Genomic DNA, 21,186 nt, shown 5'->3' with positions numbered 1-21,186 from the left:
AACCAGCATATAATTCTTCTGCTACACGTCGATTGTACTTTCGCTTTCTGCACACAACACAGCACTGAACGAACAGTTTTTGTGTATTTATTTTGAGCTGAATGCTTTGCCGACGGCGTCACAGCCTCTTACAGGGGGTAGCTATTTTTGTCGTACCGCAGCAACGGATTGTACTTGTTGTTTTTCGTTGGTGTCCGTCCTCTGTTCGTCTGTCCATCGCGACGTACTAAAGTTGGCACTGATTTTGAGGAATTATTTTTACTTTCTGATAACTTTACTTGAACTGAGGTTTCAAGCTGTGTATACACTGATTCATCATCAGGACAGAAGCTTGTTCGTTCGTTAGGTTGGTTGGTTTTTAAGCTGGTGTATAATATGCTTTCATAGTTTGAGTAGAAACCTTTTCGAATCAGCCTGCCCCCTAGCTTTATTGTTTTTCTTCTTCTGTCGATGTGCGTCAGTTCTCTATCAGGGTATATTCCTGGATATCACACTTGTAATATTGAAATTAACCAGACATTTCACTGAGCTATGCGGCATGATCCTCTTTGTTGCTGTACAAATACTGGCCATTTTTACACCCAAAAAAATAGATAACTCAAGCTTTCATGTTTGTGGTCGAGGCCTCAGCATGATAGAGAGCCGATTCGCCCCCCGCACCCCCCACCCCCTTAAGAGAAACAGGGAAAAAATAATCAAACAAACAAACAAACATACAAAATTAATAAACGAACAAACAATAAAACAGCATACAACATACAACTTACATACAAACAAACAAACAAATACACGAGCAAACAAACAAACAAACAAACAATATATATGTTTGCTGGGAATGTTTGCTGGAAACATACAACATACAACATAGCCTACATACAAACAAACAAACAAACAAACAGCAACTAAAGGGGACGATCGAGATGCAAGGTCTCGTCGACTTTAACACCCCTCGGCGTTTCATTGGTTTACTTAATTATCATTGTTTGGCTAATGTATCATCTCACGGGGGATAACCGGTCAAAGGCCGAACAGAAGCCGAAGGCCGCTCATGACACGTGTGAAGGCAAGTTTTGTCTGTTTTCTAGGTATTGTTTGATTTATGTCGGGATTTAAGGTAAGCTACTGATTCAGCGATGACTAAATTTGTTTCTCGATGCATAAAAAGTCAGGGAGCGATTGATATTTGCCCGTAAATAGCCTTCAAAGCTGAAAATGTCCGCGATCGAGCACCGGAAATGGCTGTTCGATGGGTTTTGCAAGTAGAAATGTGCTTTATTTCACCAAATCAGCTCGTATTTGGTGTGGGTACGGGATTCTAGAGGACGAAGGAGTCATAAGATGTGCAAAGAAGTGCTATTTGGGAGTAGAATAAATCTTCCGAGACAGTAGACAAGAGAAGGTCATATTTGAGAGAGTTGCGCGTAGGCCGATTGTCTTTCCGAAAAGGGAATGATACAGCAGATTAATCATTCGTTTTGACCAGAAACCTAGTCTCTAGTTTTTATGAATGAGTTTTTTAATTAAAACAATCACGAGAACTCTCTCGCTTAGCCTAATGGCTGTTCGATGGGTTTCGCAAGTAGAAATGTGCTTTATTTCACCAAATCAGCTCGTATTTGACATCGGTTTGGTATATATATATATATTTTCTAATCCTACTGCGAACTGGATAGCAGACGCGGCACGACTGTTGCACCACACTTTGAAGTAATCCCACACTTTGAAGTAAATTACTTCAAAGTGTGGGGATGTGCCCCACACTTTGAAGTAAACCCATTTTTTACTTCAAAGTGTGGGGGGATCTTCCCACACTTTGAAGTAAACTCAGTTTTTACTTTAAATTGTGGGGGGATCTTCCCACACTTTGAAGTAACTTACTTCAAAGCGTGGGACTTTTGCATCGCCTGTTTGAGCCTGATGAGTTTGTAAAAAAAAAAATGGCAAAGTCTTTTGGATGAGTGAACAGAAAAAGTGAGCGAGCCAAGAAACATAGTGATGTTTGTTATCAGGCTTTAAGCAATGTCCCATTGTTGAGTGTGACGAAAACTCGTGGTGACGATTTTAAAACATGTTGGGTCACGCATGGTCCAATCTTACATGGTCCAACCTTACATGGTCCAACCTTACATGGTCCAACCTTACATGGTGCAACCTTACATGGTCCAACCTTACATGGTCCAATCTTACATGGTCCATATATATAGTATTGGACCATGTAAGATTGGACCATGTAAGATTGGATCATGTAAGGTTGGACCATGTAAGGTTGGACCATGTAAGGTTGGACCATGTAATATTGGACCATGTAAGATTGGACCATGTAAGATTGGACCATGTAGGGTTGGACCATGTAAGATTGGACCATGTAAGGTTGGACCATGTAAGGTTGGACCATGTAAGATTGGACCATGTAAGATTGGACCATGTAAGGTTGGACCATGTAAGGTTGGGTCCTTTGTCGCTGCCCTACACGCCACCAGGCGTGAAAGGCAGTAAGTAAGTAAGTAATGTAAGGTTGGACCATGTAAGATTGGACCATGTAAGGTTGGACCATGTAAGGTTGGACCATGTAATATTGGACCATGTAAGGTTGGACCATGTAAGGTTGGACCATGTTATATTGGACCATGTAAGATTGGACCATGTAAGGTTGGAACATGTAAGGTTGGACCATGTAAGATTGGACCATGTAAGATTGGACCATGTAAGATTGGACCATGTAAGGTTGGACCATGTAAGATTGGACCATGTAAGATTGGACCATGTAAGGTCGGACCATGTAAGGTTGGACCATGTAAGATTGGACCATGTAAGATTGGACCATGCGTGACCCAACATGTTTTAAAATCGTCATCACGAGTTTTCGTCACACTCAACAATGGGACATTGCTTAAAGCCTGATAACAAACATCATTATGTTTCTTGGCTCGCTCACTTTTTCTGTTCACTCAAAGATCCCCCCACACTTTGAAGTAAAAAATGGGTTTACTTCAAAGTGTGGGGCACATCCCCACACTTTGAAGTAATTTACTTCAAAGTGTGGGATTACTTCAAAGTGTGGTGCAACAGTCGTGCCGCGTCTGCTATCCAGTTCGCGGTAGGATTAGAAAAAATATATATATACCAAACCGATGTCAAATACGAGCTGATTTGGTGAAATAAAGCACATTTCTACTTGCGAAACCCATCGAACAGCCATTAGACTAAGCGAGAGAGTTCTCGTGATTGTTCTTGTAACCGGAGCCCTAGAGAGGGTCCGTATCCTCATTAATTGTTCTCAGGGGGAGGCTGAAGATTGCCGAGGAGAGCAACTATGGTTATCTTACCTTTACTCTAGCCCTATGTAATGTAGCTGCACAATCAGTCTAGTCTATGCCTCGCGTTGTGTTCAATACATGTGCCTACAATACTAGCCGACCTCGGTATTCAGAAGAAACCCTGTGTGTTTCTTAGTAATCTAGACTGTGTGTTACATAAATATTGTGGTATGTGTTTTGGATGTTAGAGTTTGCCACGTACAGTACAGTTTTAACCACACATGTTTACAGCACAACAGTCAAGGAGAGGCAGAAGTTACAATACATGACACGAAAGCAAGCTCACACACTTACGTTCGTTCACCGACACACGCATGTTCACGCTCACCTCTCGTACGTACAGTGATGTTCACCATAACTCATAGGAAACAGTTACAAGGTTTTATTTTACACTATATTACATGAAAAGCAAGTAACAAACCCATCAAACAAAGCACCAAACAATCCTTCAATCAGTCTTACCTAGCGTTTACCCTAACTCCGATTAATAACTAACACCTACGGCTCCTTTCTTATGTATGCCTATCTCGTCCCTGCTGGCTCTGTTTCACTCACAAGACAGACACGGCAACAACACGTAGACTCAACACTGAAAGACAGAACGAACATGCAAACGTCCAGCATTTAAATGCAACGCTGAAAGACAACGATCAAGCAGAACACACAGCATTTGTTCAACGCTGAGAGACAACGATCAAGCAAAACACACAGCATTTGTTCAACGCTGAGAGACAACAAACAAGCAAAACGCACAGCATTTGTTCAACGCTGAGAGACAACAAACAAGCAAAACGCACAGCATTTGTTCAACGCTGAGAGACAACAAACAAGCAAAACACACAGCATTTGTTCAACGCTGAGAGACAACAAACAAGCAAAACGCACAGCATTTGTTCAACGCTGAGAGACAACAAACAAGCAAAACACACAGCATTTGTTCAACGCTGAGAGACAACAAACAAGCAAAACGCACAGCATTTGTTCAACGCTGAGAGACAACAAACAAGCAAAACACACAGCATTTGTTCAACGCTGAGAGACAACAAACAAGCAAAACACACAGCATTTGTTCAACGCTGAGAGACAACAAACAAGCAAAACACACAGCATTTGTTCAACGCTGAGAGACAACGATCAAGCAAAACACACAGCATTTGTTCAACGCTGAGAGACAACAAACAAGCAAAACACACAGCATTTGTTCAACGCTGAGAGACAACAAACAAGCAAAACACACAGCATTTGTTCAACGCTGAGAGACAACAAACAAGCAAAACACACAGCATTTGTTCAACGCTGAGAGACAAAACGAACTACGAAACAGAGACATAGTACACACTTGTGCAGCGTGTAAGAAAGAGAGAGAAAAAGACGAGGGAAAGAGAGCAAGCACTTATTCAGCGCTGACTGACGAGACTCGCAGAGCCGGCCTCTTTTATAGTTTCTCAAAGACTCGGTACTAATCTTCTGTGATCGCTGTGGGCTGGCTGTAAGGGAGGGGATGGGGGTATCTACAGGAAAGGCGGGGGTGACTAGAAGGAAGGTGGGGTCACTGAGTACCTGCAACTCTGAGCTAGTAGGGCTCTCCCGCTACACTCCCCCCTCCTTAGACATAATGTGCCCTCACATTAGTCAAAAACGAATGACTAGACATCAATAAATGCATCCACAAAATCAAAATAATACATGTTTAAACACAGCAACATCATCATCAATCGAACCAGTTTTTATTAGACAATATTTTGACAATCAGACAATGCTGCATATCCATGGGAAAACAACCCAAACACAACTACAGCAAAAATCCAATCTTGATCAGTCAATTTTCTCCACAGAGAAAAAGTAACACAATGTCAACACTACCATACAAAAATGCAACCTTTATCCCCATCAACCCGTTTAGTTTAAAATATAGGATTTCTCTTTCAAGTCAATGTGCGCTCTTGTATGCACAAGCTTAATACTCACACAAAAACTCTCGCTCACGGCTTTACAATAAAGGCCTCTTACTATATCACCACGTCATGAGTTGGATACGAGTTCATTACCCAAAATATATGTGTCAACTATAATTCCCATTCATCAATTGTAGGGGTTTCTGCGCCTAAATCGTAAATAGGTAGCTTTACGGGCCAATGGCACTGAGGGCTTAACTTTGGACTTTTAACCGACTACTACTCAGACTTTACTGATCTCCAGAAATAATATGTGATGAAAATGGGGAAAAAATCGCAACGATACACATGGGTTACGATACACTCGCGAGTTTTATGTGCAAGACATTATTTAGCCCAGTTGAATGCTAGTACTAGCAGCATTGTTCATTAGCTGAATCACTCAAATTCAGCCTACCGAGTAAACGATCATTAAAAAAAAAATTAAAATCATGTTAATTTCACACAAATACAAAACAGCTCTTTAAAACATCTACAGTTCATGACAAACCCCGTTTAGGTTTTAATGGCATAAGTGTCTCCAGAATGTGACACAATTGAAAAAATGTACAAAATCTCATTGCGTATACCATATAATTATTCCTGAACATCATGACTCACAACCGAAACTTGAGTTGTAACGCGAAGAGGTAGGGCCGTCAAAAGAGCCTTCGACTGCACCCTTACGTTACACTTGGTACCTCGATTTTGAAGCGATGGCTGTTCTCTGCTAAAGAGGGCGATGGCGGTGGTGATGACGTCATTCGGCCAAACTCTTCGAGGACTGAGTTCATCCAGGGTGACATCCCACTCTCATGGCTGCTCGTCGCACTGTCACGGGTGGGGCGTCCTCATCACGGCGTGTGGTCGGGACTGCATCCACGTCACTGGATCGAACACTGGGCTGCTTTGGCGGTTGGTAGGATAGCAACCATACTTTTCAGCATGGTGCCTCCTATGTAGACAACAGACCCGGAACCGCTTGATGACACGTCTTCTGCTCTTCTCAATAAGGCGTACACATGAAAGTTCCTTCCTTACTTCAAGCCCTCTTTACATATGGCTTGTTTCACAAACATATCTACTCGGTTCTCTTACAAACCACGATCGATTACAGCTTCTGTTACACTGTTATCTAATCCGTACTCCTTTTTCTTTTCCTGCCTCAAACTTCAGTGACCTTTCCCTCTACCCACAAATTATCACACTGCATTAAAAATGTTCTGATAGCTGAGCTGCTGCACCGTAAAACGTCATTCTTAAGTCTCCCATTTCCTCATTGAAACAGAGTCAAGTCAAGAGAATGTTACTAGATCCCCCTGTTGGAGCATAACCGGCCAACTCCTCATGAGACCATCCAGAAAACCCGGCGGTCCGGTCACTTGTGCAGAACTACTGACCTCGCAAGATACCAAAGGAAACTGTGATCATCAGACCCGTTGACACCCGGATCTCGGCTCTGTCATTTCGCTGTCTGAACCACCTCGTTCCTTCCCTTTCTCTACCGCTAGAGATGTACCAAGCGACTGCCTCCCGCACACCAGGATAACATGTAGAGGACTGAACAGTATTTATAAGGGGTTTCCTCGGCCGCCTTATCTGCCCTGACCACTACACTGTATACCCCCCGCTGAATAGTGTTAACATCGACCTCCGATCCCCTGTCGGCTAGGCTTAGGAAACTCGCATCACTACAAGTCACTACTCATGTTTCTGACAACAGACTCCACTCTTCTCTCTGACAACTCCTCAACGGGACCCTCGTGACATAACACACGAAATGTCAAGGTGTCTCGCTCGCAGAATGAACCATCTCTTAATCTTATCCTTCACCACCTCGCAGCAATGAATTCAAAGTAACGGCAGTTTATACAAATACAATAACAACGTCTGCTTGGCTTCTCTATCAAAATCCTAACTCACTTATCACTTATACCAAACACTTGGAACTTCAAACCTCCTTTCACTTTTACTGTCTTGGCCTTCCAACGAGCCGTCAACTTTGTACAACACTGGACTGAACAAGAAAACCTCTCACAAACGCCTCAGAACTAGGCAGCAAAACGACAGTGTCACACATCTGTACCCATGTGTCAGTCACTTCTCTCTTCAACACCTATCACCAAAGAGCTCTCTGCCAAAATCCAACAAAGACGAATATTCTATGAACGATCTACCATTACTATACCTCCCGGTCCACTATACTTCCAACCACATCACTGTGTGGAAAGCTAACAGCATTTATACCAACTTTCTAAAACTCTGACCATAAAGCATCCAGTCTTTATTTATACACACCAACACACCAACACAGTTCCCCTTTAACTGAGTGGACGGAAAGTGAAACTGCACCTGTTGCTTGGACAATACCCCTAATCGGTCCTTTATCTCCCTGTGTTTGCGCTCGGGCTGAGTCTGGGAGTCGCGCGACCACGCTAATCACTTCCCTGACTGCCTGGCCTGTTTACTTCAGTGCCTTGCCCATTGTCTCTGGGTCCCTGTTTCGGGCAGTCTCTAGAGTAGTGGCCCTTGGAACCACATCTGTAACAAGTGACTGAATCCATGTTTCTAACTCTGTGTCCCTCTCTACCAGATTTTGCAAATTTTTCCAGGGTCGCAGCTACCTGTTCACTTAGAGTTGTCAAAACTTTCAATATCTCACCATCCCGCGTTCTTTGCTCAGCGATGTTTCTACGGTGTTCTTCATCTTTGTTTTCCAGTTTCCTCGAACACAGACAACTGCATCTGCTGAACGAGCTTTCTTCTTCGCTGCTGCTAAAAGAGTTAGACGTACGTCTCAAACCTCTTATTTTCACCCATTTTGGAATACGAACGTTCCGCAACAACCAACTTGGCACCAACAGCCAAAGAAAGCCTAAAACAGCACCCATCTTGCCAAGTCACAAGAACTAACACACCAAACACAACTGTGCGTAATGAAAACGCTTCTGCAAAACTCTAACAATCGCAAAACACCTCTTTTGTAACCTAGACACTAACAAAATCCTACTGTCACGGGATGATTTTGAAACAGAAACACAAAAAATCCTGGTCACGGCACCAATTTGTAACCGGAGCCCTAGTTGAGGGTCCGTATCCTCATTAATTGTTCTCAGGGGGAGGCTGAAGATTGCCGAGGAGAGCAACTATGGTTATCTTACCTTTACTCTAGCCCTATGTAATGTAGCTGCACAATCAGTCTAGTCTATGCCTCGCGTTGTGTTCAATACATGTGCCTACAATACTAGCCGACCTCGGTATTCAGAGGAAACCCTGTGTGTTTCTTAGTGGTCTAGACTGTGCGTTACATAAATGTTGTGGTATGTGTTTTGGATGTTAGAGTTTGCCACGTAACAGCACAGTTTTAACAACACATGTTTACAGGACAACAGTCAAGGAGAGGCAGAAGTTACAATACATGACACGAAAGCAAGCTCACACACTTACGTTCGTTCACCGACACACGCATGTTCACGCTCACCTCTCGTACGTACAGTGAATGTTCACCATAACTCATAGGAAACAGTTACAAGGTTTTATTTTACACTATATTACATGAAAAGCAAGTAACAAGCCCATCAAACAAAGCACCAAACAATCCTTCAATCAGTCTTACCTAGCATTTACCCTAACTCCGATTAATAACTAACACCTACGGCTCCTTTCTTATGTATGCCTATCTCGTTCCTGCTGGCCGGCTCTGTTTCACACACAAGACAGACACGGCAACAATACGTATACTCAACACTGAAAGACGGAACGAACATGCAAACGTTCAGCATTTAAATGCAACGCTGAAAGACAACGATCAAGCAGAACACGCAGCATTTGTTCAACGCTGAGAGACAACGATCAAGCAAAACACACAGCATTTGTTCAACGCTGAGAGACAACAAACAAGCAAAACGCACAGCATTTGTTCAACGCTGAGAGACAACAAACAAGCAAGCAAAACGCACAGCATTTGTTCAACGCTGAGAGACAACGATCAAGCAAGACACACAGCATTTGTTCAACGCTGAGAGACAACAAACAAGCAAAACACACAGCATTTGTTCAACGCTGAGAGACAACAAACAAGCAAAACACACAGCATTTGTTCAACGCTGAGAGACAACAAACAAGCAAAACGCAGAGCATTTCTTCAACGCTGAGAGACAACAAACAAGCAAAACACACAGCATTTGTTCAACGCTGAGAGACAACAAACAAGCAAAACACACAGCATTTGTTCAACGCTGAGAGACAACAAACAAGCAAAACACACAGCATTTGTTCAACGCTGAGAGACAACGATCAAGCAAAACACACAGCATTTGTTCAACGCTGAGAGACAACAAACAAGCAAAACACACAGCATTTGTTCAACGCTGAGAGACAACAAACAAGCAAAACACACAGCATTTGTTCAACGCTGAGAGACAACAAACAAGCAAAACACACAGCATTTGTTCAACGCTGAGAGACAAAACGAACTACGAAACAGAGACATAGTACACACTTGTGCAGCGTGTAAGAAAGAGAGAGAAAAAGACGAGGGAAAGAGAGCAAGCACTTATTCAGCGCTGACTGACGAGACTCGCAGAGCCGGCCTCTTTTATAGTTTCTCAAAGACTCGGTACTAATCTTCTGTGATCGCTGTGGGCTGGCTGTAAGGGAGGGGATGGGGGTATCTACAGGAAAGGCGGGGGTGACTAGAAGGAAGGTGGGGTCACTGAGTACCTGCAACTCTGAGCTAGTAGGGCTCTCCCGCTACACTTTAATTAAAAAACTCATTCATAAAAACTAGAGACTAGGTTTCTGGTCAAAACGAATGATTAATCTGCTGTATCATTCCCTTGTCGGAAAGACAATCGGCCTACGCGCATCTCTCAAATATGACCTTCTCTTGTCTACTGTCTCGGAAGATTTCTTCTACTCCCAAATAGCACTTCTTTGCACCTCTTATGACTCTTTCGTCCTCTAGAATCCCGTATCCACACCAAATACGAGCTGATTTGGTGAAATAAAGCACATTTCTACTTGCAAAACCCATCGAACAGCCATTTCCGGTGCTCGATCGCGGACATTTTCAGCTTTGAAGGCTATTTACGGGCAAATATCAATCGCTCCCTGACTTTTTATGCATCGAGAAACAAATTTAGTCATCGCTGAATCAGTAGCTTACCTTAAATCCCGACATAAATCAAACAATACCTAGAAAACAGACAAAACTTGCCTTCACACGTGTCATGAGCGGCCTTCGGCTTCTGTTCGGCCTTTGACCGGTTATCCCCCGTGCATCTGAGCTCGTTGTTTTGTTTTACGTTGTTTGCTTTTTCATGTCGCCTGACAGCCATTGAATCCCTGACTGTTTCCGGTGTCAAAACGTGACAAATATGACAGATCATAATTATCCTGTGCAATGTCTGTAACACCGACACATAAGCTTACAGACACCGCACACACACACACTGACTGACTCACATACACACGTCACACACACACACACACACACACACACACACACACACACAGACACACACGTGACACACATGACAAGAACGACGTCAGATTGGAATCATGGTCGATTGTTCGTACTGAAACTGATAATGCATTGTAACTAATTGGCCTACTCATCAGCCTTTCTGTCATGAATAAATTGCAAGCATCATTTCAAAAACCTCTTCATTTTGGTGCAGAGGCATTCTCATAATCATTACAGGCAAAACAAATTATGTGTGCGTGCACAGGCATCTTGATGCCACGGTTTATTTGCCCCAAAACATATAAGTAAACGATCGAATGATTATGATTAAAACAAAAAGTCTGAGAATTCGAAAATATGCAACTGAGCAGACTGCCGAGAAAATGTGCACTGCGGCTATCCACATCTTTTTCATCCTAGCACTACACGCTCAGTTATCTTTGAAAGTGTCTCTTTTGAAGTAATGATCGAGTCAATGAATCAATAAATCGGTTGAATTAGCAAAACATAACAGATAGATAGATAGAAAGTTATACATGCATCCATAAACCATTCATGCCGATAAACAATTTTCATTTCATGTCTTCGTGTTTATTACTTTACTATTCCATTGCTGGGAACTGAATTGAGGTCGTTTGCACCCTGTGGAAAGACAGCAGCAACAAGAGATGCGGTATCCGGGTGTGTGCGTGTTTGGGTGTAATCAGTCACCTGCACTCAGTTTTGACGTGCGACCGAGGTGACACGCAGATGGGACAGGGATACCGTCTCTGAGTCCACACATAAATTAGATCCGTATCTGTCCCAGCTTGGATTCGAACCCCTGAACCGGGGATCACAAGTCCAGCGCTCAATCAATTGAGCTGCCGGGACCCTAATGCTAACAATACGAATAATCAAACATCATCATGAAGAATGTCAAAGTTAATTTCGCCAAGCAGCACCAGAGCGGCCCCATGACGTTGACTGCTGACGAAAATGTGACGTTGCAGTCATGTCCCACGTCGACGCAAGTGCAACTTGAAATGACGTCATCCACGATTGTAAGGTTCAGGCCATGACGTGGACAACAGAAAAGCGTGTTTCCATGAGAACAGGTGTTGTTGGATGGTGTACCCTTGCAATGAGCCCCGGTACGGCACTCTGTCGAGAACAACTGAATTACAGGGTGACCGAATAACCAAAGGGAAGTAAGCGCTCTAGATGCATACGACATGTGTAATGGAGTAAGCGAGAGTTATACGGAACCAATCTCCTGGCACCTGAGAGAATTAGAAGCATTGACATGAACAAGCGACTTTCATCCTCTTCATCATCATCATCATCATCATCATCATCATCATCATCATCATCATCATCATCATCATCATCATCATCATCAGAGTGACCGACACTAAAAAATGCCACCCCCCAAAAAAAGTTAATTACTTCTGCATCTGTTCACAGAATTATTTCATATTTGCTGTACATTAACTTCAGCGTTTGTTCACCAGTCTTCAATGTGGCAAGTTTGTAGGTCAAATTGTTTGATTTTTGTGCTCTTTCGAGAAAGAACAAAAATCCGACTTCGGAGATCGACTTAACAGTGCCGCGAGGTTTGAAACTGAGCGGTAGCCGAACAAACCCGATTTAAGCCCTCCAGATTGTTATTTGTGGGATTATTTGAAGGACCTAGTATACTAAAACCAACCTAAGACAATTATTGACTTGAATACAGCAATTATACAGGCAGGATCAAGGCATTTCCCAATAAGGAATGCGTTCACCTCATTGATGAACAAGGGACACACGTACAACAGGTTACATTGTTTGAAACGTTTCGTTTTTACATTTAGTCAAGTTTTGACTAAATGTTTTAACGTAGAGGGGGGAATCGAGACGAGGGTCGTGGTGTATGTGCGTGTGTGCGTGCGTGTGTGTGTGCGTGTGTGTGTGTGTGTAGAGCGATTCAGACTAAACTACTGGACCGATCTTTATGAAATTTGACATGAGAGTTCCTGGGTATGAAATCCCCGAACGTTTTTTTCATTTTTTTGATAAATGTCTTTGATGACGTCATATCCGGCTTTTCGTGAAAGTTGAGGCGGCACTGTCACGCCCTCATTTTTTAACCAAATTGGTTGAAATTTTGGTCAAGTACTCTTCGACGAAGCCCGGACTTCGGTATTGCATTTCAGCTTGGTGGCTTAAAAATTAATTGATGACTTTGGTCATTAAACATCTGAAAATTGTAAAAAAAAATAAAAATTTATAAAACGATCCAAATTTACGTTTATCTTATTCTCCATCATTTGCTGATTCCAAAAACATATAAATATGTTATATTCGGATTAAAAACAAGCTCTGAAAATTAAATATATAAAAATTATCATCAAAATTTTTTTTTCGAAATCAATTTAAAAACACTTTCACCTTATTCCTTGTCGGTTCCTGATTCCAAAAATATATAGATATGATATGTTTGGATTAAAAACACGCTCAGAAAATTAAAACGAAGAGAGGTACAGTAAAGCGTGCTATCCTTCTCAGCGCAACGAATACCCCGCTCTTCTTGTCAATTCCACGTGCACTGCCTTTGCCACGGGCGGTGGAGTGACGATGCTACGAGTATACGGTCTTGCTGCGTTGCGTTGCGTTCAGTTTCATTCTGTGAGTTCGACAGCTACTTGACTAAATGTTGTATTTTCGCCTTACGCGACTTGTTTATTTAATGCTTTCATTGCATACTGGTGAACTGAAGAAATGTAAACCTGCCTCTGATTTTGTGGCCAATATGTAATATACTTGACAGTGGTTGTAAACCAGCATCAAGTGAACTATGAAGATTGTGACCAGTTGTGAGGATGTTCTGAGGTTATCTGTATTCAACATTACAGCTGAGAGGAATTTGAAGCTGAGCTCCCTATCTTTGTATGTCCTGTTATGAACACAGGGCTTGTTTCATTAGCTATCAGTGGTTGTAAACCTGCATGGAGTGAAATATGAAGGACGTAGTTATTGTAACCGGATCCTTTCAGGACATTCTGCGTTTATCTAAATTCAACAGTTGGGAAGTATTATAAGCTGAGCTTCCTGCTTTTATTTTTCTGTTATGAGCAAAGATTGAATTCACCTTTCGTCGTGTCACTGTCAACAGGAAACGGTTCGTGTGCCTCGCAACGGGTACTCATGAACTCATTGGTGCACGTGCACCTGGTGACGTTCGTGTCAAGGTCGTTGATGGTCTCCACACCGCGGCTACCATAGCAACAGAATGTGGCGACATCGCTGTGACAGATGCTGCTGGGGTTGTCGGTGCAGTCGTCGTCGTAGGAGCATTGTTCCCCTTTGAAAGAGAACAAATGATGAAAACCCAAATTGAAATCTTAAAGTAACAGTCGATCCTTCCCGCGAAAACCGTTTGGCTCACCATCTCAGATCTGACAAGCATGTACATGAGATTAGAACATCTTTCCACTTGGACACATACCATCCTGTCTCTGCTTTGTGTAAAGAGTAATAACTTTTTATGAATTGATTTCTCAGATTGACACAAGTGTCCGTTAAAAAATAAACTCATCCAAAAATATACGTTTTCGGAAATAACTCCGTCGGGTTTATATGGGTTGTGCAAGAGTGAATACCCTTGCTTTTTTACTCTGACACACATTGGAGGGCCAGAAGGGTGTGTCCAGGACAGGGGCACGTGTTTCCTATACACCCCTCGTTAGTGATTGGCCCCTTCAATGTTTGTCTGAGTAAAAAGCAAGGGTATTCACTCTTCCACAACCCATACAAACCCGACAATTATTTTCGGAATTCGTCTTTTCCCACACTGCGCAAAAAAGCACCCAGGCTGGGGATTTGACGTTGAATCGAATCGTACAGAAGTGTGTGGATGTTCTTTTCTCCCCTGTGGACCTGGGCTGGGGTGCACGAAACAAAAAATTGGTGCCATCCTAATGGATGGTTCGCAGCCGCGGGGTCAGATTGGTTGAAATTAAGATTTGTTGGGTTTTCAACCAATCAGACCTCGTGGCTTGTTTCCACCAAGTTGGGTGGCGCCCAGTTTTGCTTCGTGCACCTCTGCCCTGGTGTCCATAATTTATATGCATTTGAATTGCCTGAAATGTGCCTGACCCTTTTAACTCCACACTTTATGCCCCTCTGTGACAGAACATTCGAATGCCTTTTTCCATCCGTATCCTTACCTGAACTTGATGCGTTCATTGTTGTTGGTGGGGCATGGCGTTGCTGATCGTGTTTTGGAACAGCACTTCCATGGCAACGGCATACAACATTTCCCGGACCGAAGTGCGTGGAGTGCACGTATTGGTTGTCCCCATGGCAACAGAAAATGATGCCATAGACGTCGAGTCTCGACTTTTCTTCCACGCCATCACATGCTGTACCCCACAGGCAGGAACGACGCCCTGAAGGAGAAAGAGGACATGAAGTAGGCTACATGTATTCGAAAGGCATTTCATGATGGTGTCAGTCAGTCTTTCGTGCGCAGGCTTATCAGTAACACAGTGACACTATTTCATTTGAATTAATTTTGAGTTTTACATAAACTTTTGCGTCTCTATTGAAACAAGGGTATAGTGCATGCTGCATGTTGCAAAACACCGTGAAGAGCAATGAGAACAACAACGATAACAACGACCAATACGCTGGGAAATAATCAGACACAAGACCTATACTCCCTCACACACACCCCCCCCCACACACACACACACACACAAACACACACACACACATACGCACGCACGCACGCACTCATCACCCCCTCCCCCTCACACACACACATACACACACACACACACACACACACACACACACAAACGCAAAGGTTTACGTCTGTTGATCCCAACCTTGACTCATGGTTTGATCAGCATAGGCCATAGCAGCCTCGGCGATGGTAGTACACTGACAAGTGACGTTGCCCCTGGCAACGCGAGTCATGTCCACATAATCTGAAGACTCATCGCAGCAATAGGTGACGTTGTCCACATGGATGCCCGTTTCATTTATGTTCTTGCAAGCCTTGTTCTGTAGACACGGATTACCTGATTTTGGACAGCAAAAAGTGGACAATTTGTTTTGACACTGAGAAGAAAATGCGAAAATCGTGTACACTGAAAACAAGGCCAAGGTTGCATTTGTTTCCCTAAAGTAAGCAATTCAGCTCTCATTTGATTCTTCAAAGATTCTCTAGATGGTTTTGAGACACTGGGTCACACTTTACAGATTAACCTGACCACAAATTAAACCAAACCAAACCAAAACTAACAAACTAAACAAACACACACACATACACCCCAAAACGCCCAGTTAAATCCAGTATAAAACATTATTTGCTACAACTTCATTCCCTTAAATGACACATTGATAGGCCTCCCTTTGAACTTTCGAGGCGATTATCGTGGATTGACGCATGTAAAAGGCCGTATTGACCAATCGCAAGAATCTGTTACATTCTAAACACATCTTGACCGTCTCAAGTTCTTCAAGTGCATTTGTGTAAGAATCAGTCGACAGGGTCACAGCTCTCCAAAGTGACCGCCCCCAGTATAGGACCAACTCCGATGCCTCTTATAAATAGACGATTTTCGGAAATAACTCTGTCGGGTTTGTATGCGTGGTGAAAGAGTGAATACCCAGGTTGCTTTTTCTGTGACAAATAACTTCACACGTGCTCCTGTCCACGTGTTTCCGACACACCCCTCGCTAGTGATTGGCCCCTCCAATGTTTGTCCGAGTAAAAAGCAAGGGCATTCACTCGGCTTTCACAACCCGTACAAACCCGACAGAGTTATTTTCGGAATTCGTCTATTGTATCACGAGAGATGTAGCCTGTTACTGTTACTTTAAAGTTCGAGAATGCAATGAAAATCTTGGTTGACCACTTACTTGAACACTCGTTGAAGAAGCCGAACAACACGAACAAAACAATCCTGTAATCCATTCCTTGTTGCTTGTGAAATCAAAATCAAATTTTAAATGTACCGAAAAGATTTCAGGAAAATTAGCAGGTTCTCCTTTGGACGCAGAAATGGAGAGCATTAACCTGAATCACAACGAAAGGGAGGAACGTATTTGGAGATTGAACGGGTGTTTTTATGAAGGAGGAAAAAAGATGTGCCGATGCTCTTTGCAATTTCACTAAAACAAAAATTCACGAAACACAGTAAAAGTCGTTGCATGCAGGAAAATCCAGAAGCCTCTGAATACACATAAACAAGCAAAGCAACGTTATCCTGAGAAAAAACCACCAGCAAACGTCTCTGGAAATTCACTATTTTGAAACTTTAAAACTCTCTGGAAATACACGATTTTGCAATTTAATATAACTCTGGAAATACGCGATTTTGACATTTAAAATTCATATTTTTGTTTAACGATTTTTACATTTTAAAACGTTTTTTGAATGGACAATTTTGACTTTTTAAAACTCTGAGCACTGAGCACAAAACGACACAACAGTAGAAAACACAACATTAGAAGCGAGATTTGAGCCACAATCAGCGTGCATTCATCCTAACAGTAACACTGACTTCGGGTAGAAGCTCTGCAAAGGTTTCCCTCGAAACAAGCTCCCCACCCAGAACATACCACAGTATTCAGGATTGAGCATTACCGGTGGGAGGGATGAAAAGAGGGGGAGGGGGGGGGGGGGGTAAGAGGAGGAGTGCTTTCTCAATCACACACAAGAAAGTCTGAGGGAGGAATCATTAGAGGCGACAAGAGTAGGGCTCAAGACACGACAGTTTTCACGACGTCTTATCACATTTACGTCACTTTACAGAGGGGCGGTTGCCTGCGAGAAAGGGGTACCTTTCTTCATCGCCCTTCTTGCAGCTACAACTTTCCAGAATTAAACCGCAAGCTGGTGTGACTAAGTGCCTGCTTTTGGGAAACATGTCTGCTTTTAGTTGGAGGTTAAAACATCGACTAGTTTCACGTTAGTGCAGATTGATCTTTGGAAAAAAATTGACATTTTGCAGCCTAATTCGCTTCATTTCAAGGGATGAGAGAGATAGGGGAATATAAAAGAAGGATGAAGCCGGAGCACGAGGAGTAGAATTAAGTTGTGAACGAGGACGGCAAAGAGTAAGCGACGAGTGGGTAAAGACCACAGGCACACGGTTAAGTGAGAGAAAAAATAGGCAGTTCAATATATTGCATCTGGCGTACTTTAATGCACCAGAAATACAAGAATATTGCCATAAATCCCAACAGTAAAATTGTCTTCTTTTCCACTCCCACCGAAACTAGTGTAATTCCCGTTTTTGTACGTGTATGGCCGTTTTTACCCCACCATTCAAGGCAGCCATACGCCGCTTTCGGGGGAAGCATGCTGGGTATGTATTTTCGTGTTTCTATAACCCACCCAATTCTGACTTGGATTACAGGATCTGTTCCGTGCGCACTTGGTCTTGTGCTTGCGTGTACACCCGAAGGGGGTCAAGTTAAGGCATTATGGTGAGCCTAAAAAACCCAGGTAGTGTGCCTGTGGCTACATAAGGCAACGAACATGCACGATCCTGTCTGGTTAATCAAATATTTGGCTTCAATCTTCGCCTTTTCGCGTTAGATTCAGCAGCTGTACCTCCCTTACTAAGTGCACAAGTACACATTCTGTCAGAAACAATTATATATCGCATCTCAGGGGCGGATCTGGGGGGGGGGGGTGCAATGGGTGCAATTGCACCCCCCCCCCCCAGCGGGACAAAAAAAAAAAAAAAAAAAAAAGAAGAAAAAAAAGAAGAAGAAAAAAAAGAAGAAGAAAAATGTATCACCTGAAAATAGCACTTTACACGCTCAGATTGCACCAGATTGCACAATTTTGCTTCCTTTTTAAAAAAAAATTCCGGGGGGGCATGCCCCCGGACCCCCCTAGCATGCTCGGCGCTTCGCGCCATCGGTTCGGCGCTTCGCTGATAAGATACAAAAAAAACCAAAAACTTTGCACCCCCCCCTTTCAAAACCCAGATCCGCCCCTGCATCTAATGAGAATAGTATAATCCTGACTGTTATGTTCCTTTCGGATACAGTCACTCGTTTTTTTAATTAACGGTTTTTTTCTCACGAAATTATGATGTTTTGCACAATATCCATCGTTTTGCAGAGATACATGACTGTTCAGGAAGAAGAGATGGTTTAAGAGAATGTTGTATTAAGACTTGGGTTAATTCTTTAGGAGTTTCCATGAGGAGTTTTCCATGGCGTGTACGAGGGACGGACCTTACACGGGAGAATGCGGAGCGATGGTGGAGGAAGAGACCACATCGGCGCAGAGATGGCTAGACGGTGCTACTCGCTAATGGCGGAAGAGTGTTCCTCGGGGAGGAACGTGTGAAATATGCATACTGTAATAGCATTTACAAGGAGAGTGTGTTTCTGGGAAATCATCATCTACATAGATTCAGCGGCACAAGGATGAATAAATGACGGCATGCAGTGACACGTGATACGAACTCGTGAGTGTCTGTCAACACCTTATCTTGTGCAGTAATCTATTATTGAGATAGTTTCTTTATATCATTTAATCACATGCGTTGAGTGATTGCGATAAGATTGTGTGAACTGTGTGTTCGAGAAGTTGATTGGTATTGATATTTTGAGGTGAAATTGTGTTGTAATTTGTGAGGAATTAATAAGTCTGTATCCTCCCAAATTCTGTGTTTGAAGTGTGTAGTGTGAAGAGTGAAGAGTCAGTTTAATTAGAGAGGGCAGAACACGACTACATAACAGTAACTCCTTTATTCGCACCATAATCCACTTCATGACAGATGACATAAGTAAATAAAAGTGAAAATGCACACACCACAGGACGTCGATACGCACAAACGAGCATACACATGATTGTGTGTGTATGTGTCACATTGTGCATGTGTGTGTGTGTGTGTGTGTGTGTGTGTGTGTGAGTCTGTGTGTGTGTGTGTGTTGAGGCCTGCACTTGCCAAACGGGCCTGTGTGTGTGTGTGTGTGAATCTGTGCGTGTGTGTGTGTGTGAGTCTGTGTGAGTGTGTGTGTTGAGGCCTGCACTTGCCAAACAGGCCTGGTAAAGGGCGTACGATACATTATCGTATTCTCTTGGCACATAAACAGGTGTCTGTGTGTGTGATTGTGTCAGTGCAAATACAAAGAAAACAAGCCATACGAAATACACTCATTATCTATACATGTAGGTTGTGCGTTTTGTGTCGTTTATTCAAAAACAAACAATACTAATACAATGTTAGGCCAAACAAAAATATATGTTGGTTTAGGGTAACATTACCTCAAAAAATAGGATCGGCAGTTTTTTTTAATTTTTTTATTTTATTTTTTTGTTTCGGTATGGTTCGCAAAATGTGCCATTTTTTGTTTGTTTTTTTGATAAATGAAAAACAAGTTTTAGGGTCGGCGAGGAAAATTAGGGTCGGTCGGGTTACCCTAAACCAACATATATTTTTGTTTGGCCTTATACAGAACATACAAAGAATTATACTGCCCAGAGGCCCACGTCGATTGAAAAATATTACTGATCAAATTATTTTCTATAACGTATCTCATCAACATTTAGGAAGAGCACACACACACACACACACACACACACACGCACACACACACGCGCGCGCGCGCGTACGATAACCCCAGACATTTTTTTATTTTTTCGATAACTATCTTTGATGACGTCATATCTGGCATTTAGTAAAAGTTGAGGCCGCGCTGTCACGCCCTCATTTTTCGACCAAATTGATTGATATTTTGGTCAAGTAATCTTCGACGACGTCCGAACTATGGGATTGCATTTCAGCTTGGAAGCTCAAAAATTTGTTAATTAGCTTGCTCATTAAAGTTGTCATTAAAATCTAATTTTCAGTTACAGATTAAAAAATGATCGCTTTGTATTCCTCATCTTCTCCTAAATTCAAAATTATATGGATATGTCATGTTTACTCTAACAATGTGCTCAGAATGGAAGAAAATAGGTCCAGTAAGTACTTCGGTCGCTTAATTGCTTCGCGGAGACGATCGAGGGTGACCCGCCCCAGTCTTCAGGTTAGCCGAGACTATCTGAAGGTAGTCTCGGCGATGACTGTGTTTTGGGTTATTGATCTTTATAGTTTGTTTAACGATTGACTAAATGTTTTTATATCGCTTTTGGTTTAATATGTTCAAGTTCTGGCGGCAAAGCAGTTAACACGGTGGAATTTCAAATTGAAATGTTATTTTCATGGCAGAAATTGGTAACATAAAAAAGTTAAAAATGCTATCCCCAAAAAAGGGGGAGAAAAAAAAAGACAGATTGAGCTATTTTTAAGCTCAGATAGCCCCGTTTGGCTTCTTTGGACCAACATTTGTTCGGGGGGGGGGGGGGGGGGGCATGCCCCCCCCCCCCCCCCCCCGTGCCCTCCTCCCCCCCCCCCCCTGGGAATCTCGGTCGCTTCGCTCATTCGTCTAGGTCTCTTCGTTCCCTTAACTTAGCCCCCTCCCCCCC

At 42.7% G+C, this 21,186-nt stretch overlaps 1 protein-coding gene across 1 annotated transcript; it reads right to left on the bottom strand.

Moving 5' to 3' along the window:
* Positions 1 to 10,808: 10,808 nt before the first annotated feature.
* LOC138958367 (neurogenic locus notch homolog protein 1-like) lies at positions 10,809 to 18,325 on the bottom strand. The gene is made up of 5 exons (XM_070329484.1): positions 16,611 to 18,325; positions 15,572 to 15,766; positions 14,909 to 15,130; positions 13,831 to 14,043; positions 10,809 to 11,861 (listed from the first exon to the last, which is right to left on the bottom strand). Exons 1-5 carry the CDS (start codon positions 16,663 to 16,665, stop codon positions 11,599 to 11,601), a joined length of 948 nt encoding a protein of 315 aa, XP_070185585.1. The 5' UTR covers positions 16,666 to 18,325; the 3' UTR covers positions 10,809 to 11,598.
* Between the last annotated feature and the right edge of the window lie 2,861 nt (positions 18,326 to 21,186).

Source organism: Littorina saxatilis, linkage group LG2 (genome assembly GCF_037325665.1).
Source record: "Littorina saxatilis isolate snail1 linkage group LG2, US_GU_Lsax_2.0, whole genome shotgun sequence".
NCBI classification, from domain to species: domain Eukaryota; kingdom Metazoa; phylum Mollusca; class Gastropoda; order Littorinimorpha; family Littorinidae; genus Littorina; species Littorina saxatilis.
The sequence above is the reverse complement of the archived record's forward strand: the minus strand, read 5'-3'. Positions and strand labels throughout refer to the sequence as shown.